Source organism: Lepus europaeus, unplaced genomic scaffold, assembly GCF_033115175.1.
Source record: "Lepus europaeus isolate LE1 unplaced genomic scaffold, mLepTim1.pri SCAFFOLD_3_1, whole genome shotgun sequence".
NCBI classification, from domain to species: Eukaryota; Metazoa; Chordata; class Mammalia; order Lagomorpha; family Leporidae; genus Lepus; species Lepus europaeus.
The window spans coordinates 6,461,112-6,484,668 of NW_026909276.1; the positions used below are offsets into that span (position 1 = coordinate 6,461,112).

Below are 23,557 nucleotides of genomic sequence, written 5' to 3' on the forward strand. Positions count from 1 at the left end.
AAGACTCAGGGAGGGCAGCTGATGATTTTCTTTCTCCATGAATTCTGAGGCAGCTCTTCTGGCTTCATAGCTTCACTGTGATCTTTCTCCTCTTCTTTGGGATCTTCCATTTTCTCATCCTCCTCACTAAGAGGCTGAGGCATAAGCTGATTACCTACAAGGACGTGCCTGTTAATTCTGTTTCACTCTCTTTCTTTTCCTTTTGGGTGGAACCTTTTGGCCTGCATTTCATTGTTTATGAAATTTCTAAGTGGGCTGTGAATATAAATACAAGCCAAGTCCTGCAGGTTCCTGACAGCACAGGGAGGAGTCCCACAGAAGCAGGCTTGCCATAACCATTCTTACTTGGCTGCACAAGTGGAGCAAATGAAACAGCAAGGATATTTTTACTTTCCCAAGTGTTTTGTCCCGGTCACATAATCTGTGTTAACTGATCTTCTATAGGCATGACTAGCATGCCTCCCACATTCAGTAAAATTTTCACATAGTTTTCATGGCCTTTTTGGACCCTAGCACCACAATAAATTCGATCATACTGATAACTGTAAGACATTTCTAGAGGTAGTTACCAACTACAAATGCAGGTTCACAGAACTCAAATTTATCAAAGCTATTATTTTTGACAAAGCTTTCCAGTTTTTCCTTGGCGTATTCTACTACATCTGAATGAAGCTCAATCCCATGATTTATTCTAAAAGGACCTGTGGCACAGCGGTTCAGCCCAGCTCACTGTAGCAATGTGCAGGGCCAGGCTCTTCATAATTGGTGAGCTTCCTGGAAGCCAGCTGCTGCCACAATACCGCCAACTTTTAAAAATGTATTATTTTAAAATTGTGTTCACTGGGGCTGGCATTTGGCATAGCAGATAAAGCTGCTGCCTGCAGTGCTGGCTTCCCATATGGGCTCCAGTTCATGTCCTGGCTGGTCCACTTCTGATCCAGCTGTCGGCTGTGGCCTGGGAAAGCAGTCAAAGATTGCTCAAGTGCTTGGGCCCCTGCACTAGTGCAGGAGACATGGAAGAAGCTCCTGACTCCTGGCTTTGGATTGGCACAGCTGCAGCAGCTGCAGACATTTGGGGAATGAACCAGCAGATGGAAGACCTCTCTTTCTTGCCTCTGCATTTCAAATAAAATAAATCTTTTCAAAAAAGTATTCATGCCAGTGCCATGGCTCACTAGGCTAATACTCTGCCTGCGGTGCCAGACCCTGGGTTCTAGTCCTGGTTGGGGGCTGGATTCTGTCCCGGTTGCTCCTCTTCCAGTCTAGCTCTCTGCTGCGGCCCATGAAGGCAGTGGAGTATGACCCAAGTGCTTGGGACCTGCACCTGCATGGGAGACCAGGAGGAAGCACCTGACTCCTGGCTTCGGATCACTGCAGTATGCCGGCCATAGCAGCCATTTGGGGGTGAACCAACAGAAGGAAGACCTTTCTCTCTGTCTCTCTCTCTCACTGTCTAACTCTGCCTGTCAAAAAAAAATATTCATTTATTTTTTTTTGAAAGGGTAGAATTGTAGAGATGGAGGGAGGGAGAGAAGGAGAGGGGGAGAGGGAGAGAGGGAGAGAGGGGGAGAGAGGGAGAGAGAGGGAGAGAGGGAGAGAGGGAGAGAGGGGGAGAGGGGGACAGAGAGAGAAAAGAATGAATCTTCTGTTTACTTCCATTCCCAAGTGCCCTAAATAGCTTCAGCTGGGCCAGGCCAAAGCCAGGAGGCAGAAACTCAATCCAGGTCTCCTGTGTCTGTGGGAGGAACCCATCTAGTTGAGCCACTATCTGCTTCCTCACAAGTGAATTATCAGGAAGGTGGATTGCTGTGTGCACTCTAAGTGTCAGATTAACCTGATGTGCTATGATTACAATTATTTTGTGGATAAAAATAAGTGATAACAAAATGAGCCAGGCATTACTAGCAAGAATTGAATGTGTATAATTAACAGGCAAGTATTAGTATGTCCCCAATAGGTATTTATTTAAATTATAATACCTTTTCTTAATTTCTCTAGCTTTCTGACTGCCATCTATTTATTAATTTAAAGGGAAAATTTTAAGAAATGTCTTGAAAATTGCTTTCTCTACACATTTGCTTATTGTAGGAAAAAACTACAATAATGAAGTCATATTGAAGTAAAAATAATACTGCTGTTTGATTAAATTAATTATAATCAGCTGTCTCTTTTTTAAAATTTTTTATTTCATAAATGTGGATTTACAAAGTGCAACTTTTGTATTGTTGTGGCTTCCCCCCCAACCTCCCTCCCTCCCGTGGCCCTCCCCTCTCCCTCTCCCATCCCACCCTTTATCGAGTTTCATTTTCAATTACCTTCATATACTGAAGATCAACTTAGTATGTACTAAGCAAGGATTTCAACAGGCTGCATTCACACAACCGCACAAGGTATAGGGTATTGTTCGATTAGTAGTGTTTTAAAGTTTCATAGTAAAACACATTAAGGACAGAGATCCTACGTGGGGAGGATGTACCCAGTGACTCCCATTGTTGATTTAACAATTGGCACTCTTATTTGTGATGTCAGCAATCACCCGAGACTCTTGCTATGAGCTGTCTAGGCTATGGAAGTCCCTTGAGTTCACCGACTCTGAACTTGTTTAGTCAAGGCTGTGTCACAGTGGAGGTTCCTTCCTCCCTTCAGAGAAAGGCGCCTCTCTCCTTGATGGCCTGTTCCTTCTGCTGGGGTCTTGTTCACCAGGGTCTTTCATTTAGATTGTTTTTTGCTATGGTGTCATGGCTTTCCATGCCTATAAGACTCTCATGGACCTTTTAGCCAGATCTGAATGTCCCAAGGGTTGATTCTGAGGCAGGAGTGCTGTTTTGGGCATTTGCCATTCTATGAGTCTGCTGTGTGTCCTGCTTCCCCAGCTGTCTCTTTTAATAGAAAAGAGGAACAACAAGCATCGTTTTAGACTCTAAAAATAGTATCGTCTACAATATATCTATATGATTTGGTAAATCTTTCACAGTTATGCTCCTGAAGTAATGCTAGGATTGTGTTGAAGCTGAGGGGGACAGACACTGGGAAGTCTTTTCCCTAATACCAGAGGGGCTTCATGCATCATTTGTGGGAGACTAAATTACCATAATGGACAACCTGGGTAAGAGATAAGGAGGGTGATTGATAATGATTATAAATAAATAACTAAATAAAATATTGTTTCCATTCAGTTAAGAATAAACCTGATTGAGTATAATAGATAATTGAACTCATGGGCTTTTCTAAATCATTTGTATTTTTCTAACAAGCTCCCCAAATTATATGATCTGGGGATAATACAGTAGTCTGAGAGTGTAACATTAACATGATCATGACCATGTGGCTTATAGTCTCCATACTCTTATCTCATGGCTACATATATGACCAACACACTGTGTTCTAGGAAGGGATAAAGAAAATGATTTTGCAGGTAAAATTTCCTCCTTTATAATCAACATTCCAACAAAATTATCTCAATGACTTCCACTTTCATCTTAGTTACCAAGAAAATACATCACAACAGATATTTTTGCTCATGTATTGTGAATTACAGTAGCAGCTATTAAGCAAGATAAGCTAAACAGATTTTATGCAAGTCTTCTTGATACACATGAAAAAATATAGCAAAATGTTCAAAGTTAGCTCTTTGTTCTTTATTCAAAAATAAAATTAAAAAGGCAAAAATGAATTGAAAAATAACAATACAATTTTAATACATTTGAAGGTTTTACATGGAAAATTAACATTAAAAGCATAGGGCCTAAAAATCTGATTATGGATGGAAAATAAATTATTCAAAAACAGGCCGGCGCCGTGGCTCAACAGGCTAATCCTCCGCCATGTGGCGCCGGCACACCGGGTTCTAGTCCCGGTCAGGGCACCGATCCTGTCCCAGTTGCCCCTCTTCCAGGCCAGCTCTCTGCTGTGGCCAGGGAGTGCAGTGGAGGATGGCCCAAGTGTTTGGGCTCTGCACCCCATGGGAGACCAGGATAAGCACCTGGCTCCTGCCATCGGAACAGCACAGTGCGCCGGCCGCAGTGCGCTACCGCGGTGGCCATTAGAGGGTGAACCAACGGCAAAGGAAGACCTTTCTCTCTGTCTCTCTCTCTCTCTCTCACTGTCCACTCTGCCTGTCAAAAATTAAAAAAAAAATTATTCAAAAACAGACAAACTGAAACAAAGCAGAAGATCAAAATAAATATTGAAAATAAAAATGATTATCCTATAGTGTGCATATTTTTAGGTAAAAATCATTTTCCTGGCCGGTACCATGGCTCAACAGGCTAATCCTCCGCCTAGCGGTGCCGGCACACCGGGTTCTAGTCCTGGTCGGGGCGCCAGATTCTGTCCCGGTTGCCCCTCTTCCAGTCCAGCTCTCTGCTATGGCCCAGGAGTACAGTGGAGGATGGCCCAAGTCCTTGGGCCCTGTACCCCATGGGAGACCAGGAGAAGCACCTGGCTCCTGGCTTCGGATCAGCGTGGTGCGCTGGCCGCAGTGTGATGGCTGCGGCGGCCATTGGAGTGTGAACCAATGGCAAAGGAAGACCTTTCTCTTTGTCTCTCTCTCACTGTCCACTCTGCCTGTCAAAAAAAAAAATCATTTTCCTAATATACAGAGATGGTGAATTTGGGAGGTTGACAAGGAGTGTGGTGTGATGGGGTTGATAAGATGCTCTAACTTTAATGAGTTAGACATTTTAATTTGAGACATCAACCTAGTGAAAAACAATCTTCCTTGTTGTTCAGTTATGTGTGTATTCACCCTTAAAGGCAGTGTATCGTATCATTTCAATTTCCACTCTTTCAGAGACATTCCTCCCATCAAATAAATGAGTCTATCTTTATTGTCTGTTTCAGAATCAATAGCAGTAATAAAGTTACTGGTTTCCATTGTGTTACTGTGTCCAAATGATATATATTGATTATAATTCTATAAAAGCGCTTTTGTAACATTTTTAAATGTCATGCAGTGTTACATTCTAGATACCATATTTATTGTTCAAAACATAGATTTCCTCTATTTATTTTTCCTGTACTTGGAGTATGAGTTTTCTGCCTGGTCCCTTCCATGGATGGGAGGGAGCAAAATGCTGTCATGGCAGTAGGGACTGTAGCTAGCCATGTATATGGAGGGAAATGGGCTTAACATTAGCTGTGAGTGAAGAGGATGGGACACCTTCTATGGCAGATATTGATGTTTCTGTGTGCCACGCCCACAGCTGTGATTCCAGCGTAGCAAAATGTTGTTGCGTTTGTGGTCTAAGCTTGGAGGGTCGGGGTGTGTGCTCTGTGGAGCGGAGCCCCGGGTAGTTCCTGTGCAGTCCGCGGTCGTGACGACCCCCGACTCACATAAAATGAGCTGGAGACGTGCTTGCTGGTGGCTGCTGAAGCAGCGTGTTCCTGCAATAGTAGTGATTTTGATATGCATCATCTACCTGCTTTGTTTGCACTTTGTAGTTTCGCCACATAGTAAAGGAATAGCATAGCATGATCAGAACACAGAAAATCAGATTGAGAAAATCAACATTTCTAACATTGATGTTTCACAAGACTTGGTAAAGAATATCACGGACTTTGGTCCTCCAGTAGTTAGGGCAATGTTTGAGGCACTATTAAAGTTAAATGAGAATAGTATGTTGGGTTCTTTCCTAGATGAAGTGGAACAACAGAAATTGTTAATAGAAACTCCAGTAACCTCAGAAGAAATTAGGCTTAAAAGGCTTATTGGAAATGAGCACTCGAACCCTAATCAAAAGCAAAAACAACTATTAGATAAAATTCCCAACCGCTCCCTGCCGGGAGGTTATGAGCAATACTTACTGAACGGCAGATGGTGGACACGTCCACGTTGGACCCCTTCAGCTAATTTAGAACCATTAGATTATACGGGATCTTATGATGAATGGGGATTTTGCTGGGTGAATCATGATGGGAAAAGACAGAGATGGGATAAGAGAGCAGGGGGCTGGAAGGAATACATTAAAGACAGCTTAAATGGTCTTTGGGACTTAGGTCAATACCTGTTCAGCAAGTTTCCTTTGTCTTTGGGTCCCACAATAGAAGTTAACCAGTAACCTCACCTTTACCTTTTGTTCTTAGAAAAAAATCTTGGCAAATGGAACTACAACATTTCCACTGTGTGCCCACATTGTTCCAGTGAACTCTGCATAACTTTGCTAAGTTTCTGTAATTTGTTAATGATTCTTGCCCCCTAAAATTGTCTGTAATAGTATAAAAATTGTAAGCTTGCTCTAGAATAAACGCAGCAGCATACTCATACAACTTGAGTGTCTGTCTGTCATTTCCCCCGTCGATCCTCGCTCTCCTGGACACCTTCACCCTTGTTCTCCCTCGGTCTGGGGTCTCCGGTGGAGCCGGTCCGTGGCAGGTGGCGCCCGAACAGGGACCTGAAGGACAGGTAATCTTTCTCTCTCTTTCTTTTTCCTCAGAGCAAGGACGACTCTTACCAGGGGACTGCAGCCCCGCCAGTAAAGGCTGACTGGTTAAGTGTAAGTAATTTGTAAAAAGGGGAAATCATGGGGCAATCCTTAGATAAGAATGAAAAAATGTTGGTGGTTATGTTACAAAAAATGCTGACTAAATCCGGTTTTCCTGTCTCAGTCAAAACTGTAGAGACTTTTACTTCATTCCTTAAAAGAGTGAGTCCTTGGTTCCTGGAGGGAGGCTCGTTAACCTTAGAAGATTGGAAGAAGGTTGGTAAAGAAATGCGTAGATATGTACAAAATCAAGGAGAAAATACCCTCCCCCCGCAGGCATATCAGTTGTGGTATCAAATTAGGGAACTTTTGGCAGAAATAACCCCATTTGAAGGCTTGTGCCGTGAAACAGCGTCAGACACAGGAGAAAATGACGGTTATGAAGTACTGGACTGTGGTCCTGGTGGTCCCAGGGAATGTACTCCCTTAATGGCCTTTGCGCCTCCTATGGTTTACAATGCTATTAAGAAAGAAAAGAACGATGATGATGATATGGATACCATAGACTGGGATGTATTAGAAGATGAACAAAGAGAGGAGGATGAGGAGGACGACTTTAGAGATCACCGTCGTTTTCCTCCTGGTCCTCCCCTGCCAAAGCCTAGGAAGGCACCTGTCCCTAAGCCTCGTAAACGCTGGGATCCTTTGCCCCCAGTACCTGTGGGCTTCAGGGGTGCAGTAGCAGAAGCACGAGAAGCCGGGGACTTGGGTCTCTGTGCCTTCCCCGTCAAGGTTTCCTCTGATGATGATGAGGAGCCTGCTTGGGAACCTTTGCCATTAAAAACTCTCAAAGAATTACAAAGTGCGGTAAAATCTAGTGGCCCTACTGCCCCTTATACTTTGCAAATTGTAGATATGATTGCCAGCCTTTGGTTGACCCCTTATGATTGGATGCAAACTGCAAAGGCTACCCTCAGCCCAGGAGATTTTATTCTCTGGAGAACTGAATACCAAGATAGAAGTAATTTGACTGTTTCTCAACAAAGTAAAAAGAGAGGGCCCAAGCCCACGATGGCTATGCTTATGGGGACGGGGGAATATACCACTGCGCCTAAACAGGCAAAAATTCCAAAAGATATATTGGCATTAATCACAGCGAATGCTGTGCAAGCATGGCGTTCACTGCCCCCTACAGGAACCAAACCAGGTACTTTAGCAGGACTCAAACAAGGAACTGAGGAACCTTATCAGGACTTCATATCTAGATTGGAGGAGGCTGTTACCAGGATGTTGCCTCCATCAGAGGGAACTGATATGCTTTTAAAACAATTGGCTTGGGAGAATGCTAACCCTTTATGTCAGGATTTAATTCGGCCTATCAGGAAGACAGGAACAATCAGGATTATGTTAAAGCATGCTTGGATGCCTCACCAGCTATAGTCCAGGGTATGGCCTATGCTGCAGCCATGAAAGGGCAAAAGTTTAGTGCGTATGTCAAGAAAACATATGGAGGAGGCGCAAAATCATCATCCATGGATGTTTGCTATAGCTGTGGCCAGCCTGGTCACATGCAGAGGGAATGCAAACACCCAAAAGAAGGGTCAAAAAAGCAAGGACCACCAGGCTTATGTCCTCGGTGTAAGAAGGGAAAACATTGGAAAAATGAGTGTAAGTCAAAGTTCCATAAGGATGGGACTCCTTTAGATAAGGATAAGGATGTGGATGAAAAGGAAACAAAAAACTAGATGAGGGGCGATCTCCTAGCCCCACTCCAAAGGGAGAGGAGTCACCAAGACAGAAACATCAATTAAACCCAGAGGCACCTGAATTTACAGTGCATGATTTACCTAGGGCCACCCCAGGAAGTGCGGGGCTAGATTTAGCTAGCTCTAAAGATATAATAGTTTCAAAGTGGGATGGTGTCACTTTAATCCCCACTAATGTCAAGGGAACTTTGCTGCCTCAGACAGTCGGATTAATTATTGGTCGTAGTTCAAATTACGCAAAAAACTTTGAAGTGCTTCCTGGAGTTTTGGATTCAGACACAGAGGCAGACATAAAAATTATGATTAGGCCACTGAAAGAAACTATCCAAATACATAAGGAACAAAGAATAGCTCAATTGCTGGTACTGCCCTACATAAACTTGCCAAACAGGATTTTACAAGCATCTAGAGGCCGAGGCCAGTTTGGCAGTACAGGTGAGGGCGTGTTTCTCATGCAAGACTTAGGTCAACGTCCATTTAAAACGGTTTCTCTTAATGGTAAGAAATTCAAGGGTCTTTTGGATACGGGAGCAGATAGAACATGCATAGCCTCCTCTGACTGGCCTTCAGCTTGGCCTGTTCATCGCACTGGCTCATCATTAGTAGGTCTCGGTTCAGCTAATGGAGTGCTACAAAGCTCAGCAATGCTGAAGTGGAATTGTGAAGGTAAGGAAGGTTATATTCAACCCTATGTACTCCCTTCTCTACCTTTCACACTATGGGGGAGAGATCTGCTAGATGCAATGGATGTTAGATTGGTAACAGCCGACAATTTAAATGAGCAGCATTTTTCATAGGGGCCACTGCAGAGAATCTTTTTGCAGATAAAATTCAGTGGCTGACTCAAGAACCTGTGTGGGTGAGTCAGTGGCCCCTAACAGAGGAAAAAGTGCAGGCTCTTGAGCAGATAGTACAAGAACAGGTAGAAAAAGGACATCTTGTAGAGTCTAAGAGTCCATGGAACACTCCAGTTTTTGTAATCAAGAAAAAATCGGGTAAATGGAGGCTTTTGCAAGATCTAAGGGCAGTCAACGCAGTTATGAGAGATATGGGACCATTGCAACCTGGGCTCCCATCTCCTGTGGCTGTTCCTAAAGGATGGAAAATAATTGTGATTGATTTACAAGATTGCTTTTTCACTATAAAATTAGATCCGGCTGATTGTGAGCATTTTGCTTTCAGCGTGCCTTCCGCTAATTTTAAACAACCTTTTAAAAGATATCAGTGGGTAACGTTGCCACAAGGCATGAAAAATTCTCCAACTTTATGTCAGAAATTTGTAGATAAAGCCATGCAAATAGTTAGAACAAAGTATGCTACGGCATATATAATTCATTATATGGATGATATTCTATTGGCGCATTCAGATTCGGAAATATTAGAGATATTACTATATGACACCATACAGGCTTTGACTGCTCATGGACTTGTAATTGCACCAGATAAAGTTCAACGGGATAGACCTTTGAATTACTTAGGACAAATTATTAAAGATGACTACATTGTATCTCAAAAAATTTCAATTAGAAGAGATAGATTGAAAACATTGAACGATTATCAAAAGTTATTAGGAGATATTAATTGGTTAAGGCCACATCTAAAGATTACTACAGGAGAATTGAGTCCTCTATATTCTATTCTTCATGGGGACTCAAATCCAAAATCAGCTAGGACATTGACACCAGAGGCTTTAAGAGCATTACAATTAGTAGAGGAAGCCTTATCAAAGGCAAAAGTGCATCAGGTGGACTATGTTGTCCCCTGGTGTCTGTTAATTTTTTCTACAGCTTATACTCCAACTGCTTGCTTGTGGCAGGAGGGAGTCTTGGAGTGGCTCCATCTGCCCCATACGCAGGCTAAAATGTTAGCTGATTATCCTTACTTGTGTGCTATGTTAATTACTAAAGGGAGAAATCGTTCTAAAGAATTATTTGGTAAAGAGCCACATACCATCGTTACTCCATATAATAAGAATCAAGTGGAGGAATTAATGCAAAATAATGAAGATTGGGTGATTGCATTGCAAAATTATACGGGTCAAATTAAATATCATTATCCAAAACATCCTATAATAGAGTTTGCTAGACATGTGGAATTGGTCTTTCCGGTATGGTTTTCACCTCAACCTTTAGCAGAAGGCCAAAACATTTTCACTGATGGGTCATCATCGGGAAATGCTGTGGTCTATTCTAAAGAGCATGGTGTTTTTGTGACCAGTGGTGAAAAGACCTCTGCTCAACAAGCGGAGATTAGAGCAGTAATATTGGCTTTTACAAAATTTCCACAACCATTTAACCTTTATTCAGACTCTAAGTATGTGGTAAATTTATTTCCGGCTTTGGAGACAGCTCTCTTATCAGGTAAGTCATCAATTTTACAGCTATTACAGCAGTTACAAAAATTAATTAGGGAAAGAACAGCAAAGTTTTATATAGGTCATATAAGAGGCCATAGCAAGTTACCTGGGCCTCTTGCAGAAGGCAATGCTATTGCAGATATGCACACTCAACCTATTGTGGCTACTGTTCAGGAGGCAGTAGAGAGCCATAAAATTCATCATCAGAACGCTGCCTCCCTGCGTAAAATGTTTTCTATCACTAGAGAACAGGCAAGGCAAATAGTCAAACAATGTACTCATTGTCCATCGGCATATCATCCTCCCAAAATGGGTGTAAATCCCCGTGGTCTCAAAGCTAATGTAATTTGGCAAATGGATGTGACTCATGTATCTTCTTTTGGTAAGCTAGGTTATGTACATGTGACTGTAGACACTTTCTCTCATTTTGTCCATGCTTCTGCAAGAACTGGAGAAGCAGTAAAAGATGTTATTCAACATTTAATACAGTGTTTTCAAATTATGGGCATTCCTTCACAATTAAAAACTGATAATGGTCCTGCTTATATTTCTAAAGCCTTTGCAAATTTTTGTGCACAATGGCATATAACTCATATTACAGGTATCCCTTATAATCCTCAAGGTCAAGCAATAATTGAACGAGCTCATCAAACATTAAAATTACAGTTGGAACGTCTTCAAAGTGCTAATGGATATTTTTCTCCGCATCATTTATTGTCACATTCTTTATTTGTGTTAAATCATTTGAATACGGATGAAAAAGGTCTGACAGCAGCCTTAAGACATTGGGACAGGGAAGTTTATAAAACTCCCCTGCCTAAGGTTCTTTGGAAGGACTTATTAACAGGAACTTGGAAAGGCCCGGACATACTAATCACCTCGGGACGAGGCTATGCTTGTGTCTTCCCACAGGATGCCGAATCCCCCATCTGGATACCAGACAGGCTCATCAGGGAACCCCCCGGAGCGATGCCATCTCTCACGCCGCTGGAAGAAGCAAAAGAGACGCATGCATCATCAGATGAGGAGACTGGAGATGACCCAGCAGCGGCAGAAGATCACGTGGACAATGATTAGGCATCTGGCTCGAGAAGCAAAGGATTTACTGGCTCGGGAGGGGAAACCCCGTACTACGTCTTACTTGTTTTTGGCTTTTCTTGCATTAGTCAGTACTCCAAAAATTGACTGTGTTCCTTATTGGGCTTATGTGCCTAATCCTCCTATTGTACAACCTATTGGGTGGTTAGACAGGGAGCCCGTGAAAGTGTTAACTAGTGACTCACTGCGGTTAGGTGGTGTACAGGACTCTGAAGCAAGGGTTTCCTCCTCCTCTGTAATATCTTTTGAGGGGAGAGCAGACTCTTTGCCGATTTGCCTGACACTGCAGGGACAAGCTCCTGATGGCTGCCTTACCACACGGTATAGAACCTTCCTAACTGATGGTCCAGACCGCGAAAACCCTGGTAAGCGCTGGGTCTGGGAAACTCAAATTCAAACTTTGGGGGCTCCATCCCCAGAATATGCGGATAATTTCACTGACATTCCAGAAAGTGATTTACCGTTGACACCATGTGTTAAAAAGTACCAAAATACGGATAGAACTTGGTTGTCATCTCTAACTAAATTTCCAACTTGGCTTTCTTGTGGGTTCTCTACCGCTGCCTGGTATCGGCCTCAGGGAGTAGACATCACTATATGGGATTATTCTAATTCTAATAAAGGAACTAAAGATTATGAAGAATACCTTCAAAGTCATAAAGATAAATTCAATGGTTATACATATGTGGGTTTAGGAGAGCCACTACGACGGTGGTTTTCTCCTGGCTTTGTGGAGCCAACTTGGTTTGCTGTCAAAGGGAACGTGACAAGAAAACATACTGATTTATATCGCTTAGTGGCTGCTGCAAATATGCTGTTAGAAAAACAACCTAATCAAACTGTTTCGCAACCCATAGGTGTTAAGGCTTGTGTAGCTTATCCCAGTGCTATCTTGCTAGCTCAACCAGATGCTGTAAATATTACTAAAGAGGGTCGCTCGTATAAGATTACTTGTGTAACCTGTAAAATGACCAACTGCATTACTTCAGCTGAACCTAAAGACTTTACCACCATGTTGTTGGTGTGTAGACCGCCATTTGTGCTGCTACCGGTTGAACTTGGTGAAAAAGATTGGTATGATAATTCTGCTTTACAGGTGTTAGATTTGCTTAATGGATTATTGCGTCCAAAACGCTTTGTTGCTGCTTTGATCTTAGGAATTACTGCTTTAATCACCATATTGACTACATTTGCTATTGCTACAACAGCATTAGTACAAGAAATTCAAACTGCACATTATGTTAATACATTAAATAAGAATATTACAATGGCTTTAATAACGCAAGAAGCAATAGACCAAAAATTAGAGGCAAAAATTAATGTGTTAGAGGAAGCGGTTTTAGTTTTGGGTCAGGATATCGCTAATCTGCAAACAATGTATTCTGCTCGTTGTCATAGTAATTTTAAATCAATCTGTGTCACACCGTTACCATACAACGCTTCAGAATCTTGGGGGAAAGTGAAAGCTCATTTACAGGGAGTTTGGCATGACAATGATGTTACACATGATTTGGATGCTTTGCAAAAGGAGATAGCTGTTGTTAGTCAGTCTAGATTACAATTAGGAGATTTAGAGGGTATAGCTAGTAGCTTGGAATCAGGGATAAGAAATCTGAACCCCATTACCTGGAAAAACTACCTCATATATATAGGGATTGTGGCATTAGTAGTTTTGCTGATCATTATGTTTTTACCAATCATAGTGAAATGTCTTTTAAACTCATTGCAGAACGTCCAGCAAGAAGTCTTCGAGCTGCGTCTTAAAAATAAAAATAAAAAGGAGGAACTGCCACGCCCACAGCTGTGATTCCAGCGTAGCAAAATGTTGTTGCATTTGTGGTCTAAGCTTGGAGGGTCGGGGTGTGTGCTCTGTGGAGCGGAGCCCCGGGTAGTTCCTGTGCAGTCCGCGGTCGTGACGACCCCCGACTCACATAAAATGAGCTGGAGACGTGCTTGCTGGTGGCTGCTGAAGCAGCGTGTTCCTGCAATAGTAGTGATTTTGATATGCATCATCTACCTGCTTTGTTTGCACTTTGTAGTTTCGCCACATAGTAAAGGAATAGCATAGCATGATCAGAACACAGAAAATCAGATTGAGAAAATCAACATTTCTAACATTGATGTTTCACAAGACTTGGTAAAGAATATCACGGACTTTGGTCCTCCAGTAGTTAGGGCAATGTTTGAGGCACTATTAAAGTTAAATGAGAATAGTATGTTGGGTTCTTTCCTAGATGAAGTGGAACAACAGAAATTGTTAATAGAAACTCCAGTAACCTCAGAAGAAATTAGGCTTAAAAGGCTTATTGGAAATGAGCACTCGAACCCTAATCAAAAGCAAAAACAACTATTAGATAAAATTCCCAACCGCTCCCTGCCGGGAGGTTATGAGCAATACTTACTGAACGGCAGATGGTGGACACGTCCACGTTGGACCCCTTCAGCTAATTTAGAACCATTAGATTATACGGGATCTTATGATGAATGGGGATTTTGCTGGGTGAATCATGATGGGAAAAGACAGAGATGGGATAAGAGAGCAGGGGGCTGGAAGGAATACATTAAAGACAGCTTAAATGGTCTTTGGGACTTAGGTCAATACCTGTTCAGCAAGTTTCCTTTGTCTTTGGGTCCCACAATAGAAGTTAACCAGTAACCTCACCTTTACCTTTTGTTCTTAGAAAAAAATCTTGGCAAATGGAACTACAACATTTCCACTGTGTGCCCACATTGTTCCAGTGAACTCTGCATAACTTTGCTAAGTTTCTGTAATTTGTTAATGATTCTTGCCCCCTAAAATTGTCTGTAATAGTATAAAAATTGTAAGCTTGCTCTAGAATAAACGCAGCAGCATACTCATACAACTTGAGTGTCTGTCTGTCATTTCCCCCGTCGATCCTCGCTCTCCTGGACACCTTCACCCTTGTTCTCCCTCGGTCTGGGGTCTCCGGTGGAGCCGGTCCGTGGCATCTGTGTCTACCCCAAGTGGCCCATGGTGTCTGTCCTTCCCTCCAGGCCACCTGTTCCAGCTCTTAGTGTGCGGTGGGAGAGGAACCTGCAGGCCTGAGAGACAGCATAACAGCAGAAAGCAAGGCCTAAGGGTGGAGGCCTTCTGACAGGTGGGATGGGTTGTACATTCAAATGTGAAGGAAAGTCTGGTTGAGAGGGCCTCCCAGGGCTTGCCTTCAATCTTCCCTGGCTACTCATCAGGGCTACCCCTCACCACTGAGCCTCTGAGTCTAAGGAGAGAAGGGGTTGCTGGCTGAGCCCACCTGGCTGTTTTTTTTTTTTTTCAGGAAGTCTGTCAACTGACACTGGTTCATTTCCAAAAATATATAATTTACTAAAAAGCAGCTTGCCAAACCCATGGTAACCAAGGTGTGGTAGTTGAAATGGAGTTTCCAGCCAGCTGGGCTCATTAGCAGCTGCTCCTCTCCTCCCATGCCACCCAGGTGCAGTTGTCAGGCCAACAGGGCTGTGACTGCAGATGTCAAATCAAGGTCAGGATGATGGTTCCCCTGATGTGATCTTATGTAAAATATGACAATGACATGTGCTGAGGTCCAGGACATGGGCAGCAACTGCTATCCATATGGTATAGAAAGTTCTAAGTTCACAAAGCTGATATGTTCCTGAAAGCATTCCTCTAGCCTTGGCAAATGGTGGTGATTGGAGCAGGTACCAGATCTGGTAACAGTGTGACAGGGGATCTGTCATGCCCAGGCATAGCCACGTGGTCTTTATGGAGCCAATAAGAGCAACACCAAGCCATCATGCCAATGAGCTTTGACAAATGGACATAACTCATTGCCCTTTATCAAAATCCTTCTCTTATTGACATGTTATTATTAATACCCATTCAGGTTACATTTGGACAATTCCACTTAAAGGAGAATCTACTTGCTATGTCATTGTGTTCAATTTTTTTTAAATAAATCAAGCCCAGACATTTGTTTATAAAAATCTATTTGGAGGAAGGATGATGGTATAAACCATTTACATTAGTTTTATCTTGACAAGTAAAGCATTATCCATAATGTAAGATTTGTTACTTATTCAATTAAAGACTGATAATGGGCCCACCTATACCTCTTCTGCATTCAATCATTTTTGTCAATTATAAGATATTATAATATATCCCATAATCCTGCAGGTCAAGCCATTGTTGAGCACACCCATCATATGCTTAAAACTCTTCTTCAAAAACAAAAGAAAAGGGGGAAACACCCCTGGGGAGATTAATCATAAAATGGCCATTCTTTTATTTACACTTAATCATTTAACTTATTTTTCAAAATTCAATTCTACCTCTCTTGATTCTAAAACCCTAGCACAACAGCATTCCCATCCAGCTCATGAAGAACCACGACTGTTAGTTTATAAGTAGCCCCCCCATCCTAACTCAAAGAGCTCTAAACCACTCAAAACATGGGGAAGAGGGTTTGTTTCTGTTTTATGCCTTTACAGGTCCTGTGTGGATTCCAGCCCACTGTGTCTGACCTACAGACACCATGAGTTGGCACCAGCAGTTACAGGATACAATTCCTCCTTTACAACTAAAGAAGACAAAAAATCAGTGCCACTGTTTCACCCTCTTTCAAAGAATCAAAAACAAAGCCACTTCATTGCAAGTCCCCCAAGACAAATCGACCACCTGGGGAGATATGAAGTCATTGATTGCTGATTGCTTCTGCACAACAGAAACACATTCTAGAAACTCCTGAGACTTTATTTACCACTATTTTTGCTCAACTTACATACAGTTCTACTTTGATCTTGTTAATCATTATGTTATGCTTTTCCCTCCCTGTTGGCTCTTACTGTTTAACAACTGTTACTCCTGAAGTAAAGATACCTGTAGGAAACCCTGTGTTGTTATCCTGTTTTTGGAATTGTTATCACCCATCTTCCTAGAAGAGCTTGCCTATTTTAAAAAAAAAACTGCTAAGGCCATCGCTGCATTTAGAGTTAATTCAAATTCATGAAGGTGTTTTACAAAATTATGCTTCAACAGATAGACCAGTCTAAGTTTAAAAGTGATAATATAAATAACATCAAGTACCTGGTTAAAAAAAAATAGAATTAAAAAGGAAGGAAGGACCAACATGGGAAGCAGTCCACACAGCAGACTCCTAGAATGACTTTTGCAGTAAATAACATTCTGACCTCAGAATCAACCCTCAAGGCTTCCTGGTCAGGCTGAAAGGCCTGCAAGAGCATTTCAGGCATGGAAAGACAAAACTCTGACAAAAAAAATCCTACATGGAGATCTCTGTGAGACCTCAGAGGAAAGAAAAGGTCATCAAAGGAGACACTGTTCTCTGAAGGAAGAAGAGAACATCCTCTTCGCTTATGGACATGTCCAAATACCAATGGTGTCTATGGTCACAAAAGGCTTCCATAGCCCTGGCAGCCCATGACAAGGGCATCAGATGATCACTGACATCATAAAAAGAGTGTTAATTGTTAAAGGAAAAACAGTAATCACTGTGCACTTGCTCCCCAGGTAGGACCTCTGTCCCTATTGAATTGTAATATAAGAATCAACTGCAAATTCTCTCCCTAAACTGTACCCTACATGTTGTGTGTTGGCATGGGGGCAAGTTGTTGAAATCTATGATTAGCATAGAGTTGGTCCTCTGTATATAAAGTCCTACTAAAAATGATCCATAATGAGGAAGGAGATGGGAGAGGAAATGGGAGGTGGGATGGGAGGGGGATGGAGGGTTAGGGGGAAAGAACCACTGTTCTATTAAAGTTGTATCTATGTAAAAATGAATTCATTAAATTAAAAAATTGTGCTGCTATTGATTATTTACCACTTAAACATCAAATTGGATGACAATAATTTCCAGGATTATGTTGTTTCAACATCACAGATAATTCTAATTTAATTCAAAAGGAAATTGATAACATCAAAAATGAAATTTCTCATTTAAATATTAAACCTGAATGGTGGCAATTGGGATTCTGGCTGCATTGGCTGCTGCACTTTGTGGTACCAGTTATTATGGTCCTCATCCTGTGTTTGATACATGCATCATCTCATGCATACCTAATCTAGATCTATGCTTAAAATAAAGAAAAGGGGGAAGTAAAGGATGCTGCCTAAGTGTCTCTCAGGAGAACACACTCCCCTGAAGTTAGAGGTATAGCCACAGTTTCTGATATCCACCAAAAGAGGCTGGGGAATGGGCACACTTACCCTCAAAGGAATGTGGCAGCAGAGACAGCAGGGGGCTAATGGACATTAATTGGTACGTGGGATGTTTTCCAGAATTTGTAGACTTCCAAGTATTTGAATGGACCTGTCTTTGAAGATTTACACCACTGCTCTGTTCTCTGTCATGGATCACCAGACTGGATTCCTTTTCCACCTAAAGTTGTACACCAACTGTGCCTATGTGCTTGCTAGCTTCTAGACTTGCTGGTATCCTCTAATAAAAAGTGCTGGCCAGAGCAATCTGGGGAGAACTCTGTATGTGAAAATGTCTGTGTTCTGTCTCATTCATTTTTGAAACCCCACACCTTAGATGTATTGAAAGTTTGTTTATTTGGTACCTTTCCAATTTTTTGATGTAGGCATTCAATTGTTATAAACTTCCCTCTTACACTACTTTGGCTGTATTCTATAAGTTTTGATGTGTTGTGTTATCTTCATTCATTTCCAGAAATTTTTTTTTATTTCTATTTCTTCTATGACCCACTATTCATTCAGGCACATGTTCTTCAGTCTCCATGTGTTTGCATATGTTTTATAAATTCTTGAGTTGTTAATTTCCTGTTTAATTCCATTATGGTCAGAGAAGATGCATGGCATGATTCAGATTTTTAAGATTTCTAAGACTTGCTTTATGGCCTAGCATATGTTCTATAATATAGAATGTTCCATACAATGATGAAAATAATGTGTCTTACAACTGTGGAATGAAAAGCTCTGTCAATATCATTTAGGTTTACTTAATCCATAATATCAATTAGCTCTGTTGTTTCTTTGTTGATTTTCTGTCTAGTTGATCTGTCCATTGAGGAAAATCAGTGTTGATGTCTCTCATTACTATTGTATTGGAATCTATGTCTCCCATTAGATCTGTTACTATTTCTTGTAAATAACCAGATGCCCTGGCATTGGATTTTAAACATTTATTATTGTATCATCTTATGTTGAATTGATCACTTAATCTCCACATAGTGCCCTTCTTTGAATCTTTTAACAATATTTTGGTTAAAGTCTATATTGTCTGATATTAGGATGACTACACTTGTTCTTTTTTGTTGTTGTTGTTAATTTATTTGACAGGTAGAGTTATAGACAGTGAGAGAGAGAGACAGAGAGAAAGGTCTTCCTTCCATTGGTTCACTCTCCAAATGGCCACTGGCACTGCACCAATAAGAAGCCAGGAGCCAGGTGCCTTCTCTTGGTCTCCCAAGTGGGTGCAGGGGCCCAAGCACTTGGGCCATCCTCTAGTGCCCCCTTGGGCCACAGCAGAGAGCTGGACTGGAAGAGGAGCAACCAGGACTAGAACCCAGTGCCCATATGGGATGCCAGCACCACAGGCAGAGGATTAACCAAGTGAGCCATGGCACCAGCCCCTTTTTTGCTTTCCATTAGTGTGGAATAACTTTTCCCATTCTTTCACTTTCAATTTGCATTTCTCCTTGCTGTTGAGGTGTGTTTCTTGTAAGCAGCAAATAGACAGGTCTCGATTTTCAATCCATTCAACAAGTCTGTATCTTTTAACTGGAGAGTTCAGGCCATTTACATCAAGGTTATGATCAATAAGTAATGGCTTGGCCCTGGCATTTTTTCTATATATATTCATATTGTTTGCTTTATATTTCTTTTGTACTTTTACTGCCTTCACATTCTTTCATAATGAAGTCTAACTTTCTGTGTTTCTGTGTGTAGCACATTCTTAAGGCACTTTTGTAAGGGTAAGTGAGTGGCGACACTCAATTTCTGTTTGTTATGGAAGCTCTTTATTTCACCTTAATTCATAAATGATAGCTTTACATGGTACAGTATGCGGGGTTAACTGTTTTTTCAAAGACTTGTATTATGTCTCTCCATTCTCTCCTAGCCTGCAGAGTTTCTGATGAGAATTCAGATGTGAGTGCAGTTGTAGATCCTGTGAGAGCAATTTGGTATTTTATGCTCATTTTAGAATCTTTTCTTTGTGTTTTATTGTTGAAAATTTGATTGTAATGTGTTGTGATGAAGACTTTTCTTGTCATGGCTATAAGGAGTTCTGTGTGCCTCGTGTACTTTGACTTCTCTTTTTTTTTTTTTTCCAAATTAGGAAAGTTTTCTGTAATTATTTCACTGAATATGTTTTCTAATCCATTTTCTCTTTCCACACCTTCAGGAACTCCTAAGACCCATAAGCTGGGTCCTTTGATAGTATCCCAACAGTCTCCAACACTGTTTTAAATTTTTCTAATTTCTTCTTTTTTTGTTGTTCTTACTGAAAAATTCCCAGTGATTGTGTTCTAGCTCAGATATTCTTTCTTCCGCCTCAACCAGTCTGTTGTTAGGACTTTCCACTGCCTTTTTATTTGACATATTTAACTCTTCATTTCTAATAATTTATTTTGGTTTCTCTAAAAATCTCAACTTTATGGAACAAGTTTTCTTTCATGTCATTTATGAATTTCTTTCATTTTTGAATTTTTTCTCATTGCTTCTTTTTTTTAACAGGCAGAGTGGACAGTGAGAGAGAGACAGAGAGAAAGGTCTTCCTTTTTGCCATTGGTTCACCCTCCAGTGGCCACTGTGGCCGGCACATCTCGCTGATCCAAAGCCAGGAGCCAGGTGCTTATCCTGGTCTCCCATGCGGGTACAGGGCCCAAGGACTTGGGCCATCCTCCACTGCCTTCCCGGGCCATAGCAGAGAGCTGGCCTGGAAGAGGAGCAACTGGGATAGAATCCAGCGCCCCGACCGGGACTAGAACCCGGTGTGCTGGTGCCGCAAGGCGGAAGATTATCCTGTTAAACCATGGCACCGGCCTTCTCATTGCTTCTTAATCCTTTGATTAATTTTTTGAATTACATTTCAGGTATTTCATCAACCTCTTCATCTTCAAAGTCTAATATTGAAGTGTTTGCATTCCTTTGGTGGAATTATGTTGCTTTCTTTTTTCTTTATCTTGAATTTCTGCATTTATTTTTAGGCATTTGTGGATACATTTATTGGATTTTTTCCTCTGATGGATTATTTTTGAACTATGCTTCTGTGGCTTAGCGGAGCATCTGCTCTTTTAGTGACTACCCAGATGCTTGAGCTGAGTGTGTCCTGGGGGCTCTAGTCTATGCTCCAGGATGGAGTGAGTATCCAGGGTCACACCCATTTTGGACATGGTATGTCTTCTTAATTGCCAACAGAAAGGAGGGGATGACCACCTATGTTGGCATCATCACACCTTTCCCTCTGCTCTTCTAAGGTGTCCAATGCCTGAGTGTTAGGCCGCAGTGGGTGTAACTTTCACCTTTGCTGGTATATGAATTGCACAAAGGATGAGCACAGATCCTGCTGCAATGTCCCACCCTAATTAGGGAGCTCAGAGTGTGTGGAGCTATAAACAGTAATTACCCAGAAAACCAGCAACACTCTGTACTCTCTCAGTTGCAGGGTTCCCATAGTGTTATCCCACAAGGCACAATCACAGTCATGTTGTACATAGGATCCACTCTGCCCCACTAGCCTGGCCCCATTCACAGAGAGGCAGAGATGTTCCCAGAGCCAGCTGCATGTGAGTATACTGCATAGACGGTTTGAACCTCGTGCCAGCAATACATTGAGAAGCTGGGGGCACCTCACAGTTGTACATGGGTGCCCAGCCCCCATCAAACTAGCAGACTCAAAGACAGTGGGAAACATGGATTTTTCCCTCTGGTAAAATCCCTGGATCCCACATGTGCACAATACACACTGGCTGCAGCCTTAATCATTTCAAAATCACCCCTTCTTCCCACCAGTTACTGGGCACATACAAGAGTCTCTTCAACTGTTGCTAATGTCAGCATGGCAACTTATCTGCCCCCATTGCATGGAGCTGCCAAGATGGCATCTGTCCTTGCTAGTTTCTGGGCAAGTGCACAAGAGCTGCTATAGCTGCTAAGTACTTATGTACAAAATGGCACCCACCCTCTTTCAGTTGGTTTCCAGGCACTGTTGTGTGTGTGAGGGAGACAGGTGGGTAGAAAGAATTATGCCCCTTTTTTTCCTGGGTGAGCATGCACCCTGTTCCCCTCAGGTCTCCAGGCCAGATTCAAAGTGTAGTCTACTAAGCTCTCATTCCGACTATATCACCAGTGTTACAGGGTGCTGCAGTCTGATCACACCTCACCCTCCAAAGCTGGTACTTTCTCCAGCTCTTGGCTTCTGGGGTTATGTGGTGTGTCTGTGCACATTGCTGCACATCTGCACCTTCCATACAGATCCACAATATCTCTCCTCCTTCCACAGAATCTTCACTGCAGTTTTCCCTCCAACTCACTCCTGAAAATGCACTTTCTTCACCTTTTTTTATTATTTTCTTCTAGCCTAGTGTAGTATGATCTTTCTCTATTCTGCTGCCTTGGAATCCCTGGCAAAATAAATTTTGATTTGAAGTGTATAATTATTTAGATGTTTGTCATGACTATATTTGAAATGAAGTTTAAAACTTGAAAAAAAAATAAATTTGGGGGGCCAGCGCTGTGGCACAGTGGGTTAATGCCCTGGCCTGCAGTGCCAGCACCCCATATGGGTGCCAGTTTGAGACCAGCTGCTATGGAGTGGGAAAGCAGTAGAAGATGGCCCAAGTCCTTGGACCCCTGCACCCAAGTGGGAGACCCAAAAGAAGCTCCTGGATCCTGGCTTCGGATCAGCATAGCACCAGCTGTTGCGGCCAACTGGGGAGTGAACCAGTGGATGGAAGATCTCTCTCTCTCTCTCTCTCTCTCTCTCTCTCTCACTCTTTCTCTCTCTCTCTCTCCTCCCCTCTCTCTGTGTAACTCTGTCTTTCAAATAAATATATAAATTTTGGTAAATAAATGTTGGTAAACATTCTTCCAGTGTGAGAATAAGTGAAATCATGATATGCAGTATTGAAGCAAAGAATAAAAACATATAATAAAGCTCTTTTTGTAAGAAAAAAAGATGTTGATCAAGATATGTAGCATAATGTTAAAGATTGAAAAAGTCAATTATGACATGAAAATGATATTATATGCTTCCACAAAATCAAATTTAAAAATTTATTCTCAAGGTTGGTGTTGTGGTGTAGCAGATAAAGCCAGTGCCTGCAGTGCCAGCATCCCACATTGGTGCTAGTTCAAGTCTCAGCTGCTCTACTTCCAATCCAGCTCTCTGCTATGGCCTAGGAAAGCAAAAAATGGCCCAAGTCCTTGGGCCACTGCACCTGTGTGGGAATACCTGGATGAAGCTCCTGGCTCCTGGCATCAAATCATCCCAGCTCCGGCCATTGCAGCCAATTGGGGAGTGAACCAATGCACTGAATCTCTCTCTCTCTCTCTCTCTCTCTCTCTCTCTCTCTCTCTCTCTCTGCTTCTCCTTTTCTCTCTGTATAACACTGACTTTCAAATATATAAATAAATCTTTAAAAAAGAAAATTGGCTGGCACCACGGCTCACTAGGCTAATCCTCCACCTATGGTGCCCACACACCGGGTTCTAGTCCCGGTCAGGGTGCCAGATTCTATCCCGGTTGCCCCTCTTCCAGTCCAGCTCTCTGCTGTGGCCTGAGAGTGCAGTGGAGGATGGCCCAAGTGCTTGGACCCTGCACCCGCATGAGAGACCAGGAGAAGCACCTGGCTTCTGGCTTTGGATCAGCATGGTGCGCCAGCCACAGTGCACTGGCCACAGTGCACTAGCCACAGCGGCCATTGGAGGGTTAACCAACAGTAAAGGAAGA

The 23,557-nt window shown here is 42.2% G+C and overlaps 1 protein-coding gene and 1 pseudogene across 1 annotated transcript; one reads left to right on the forward strand and one right to left on the reverse strand.

Moving 5' to 3' along the window:
* Positions 1–5: 5 nt before the first annotated feature.
* On the reverse strand, positions 6–5,413 carry LOC133755153 (protein-L-isoaspartate O-methyltransferase domain-containing protein 1-like; annotated as a pseudogene).
* A 6,044-nt stretch (positions 5,414–11,457) lies between these two features.
* LOC133755154 (endogenous retrovirus group K member 25 Env polyprotein-like) lies at positions 11,458–14,298 on the forward strand. The gene is made up of 2 exons (XM_062185409.1): positions 11,458–13,219; positions 13,877–14,298. The coding sequence occupies exons 1-2, from the start codon at positions 11,458–11,460 to the stop codon at positions 14,296–14,298; spliced, it is 2,184 nt and encodes a 727-aa protein (XP_062041393.1).
* Positions 14,299–23,557: the final 9,259 nt, after the last annotated feature.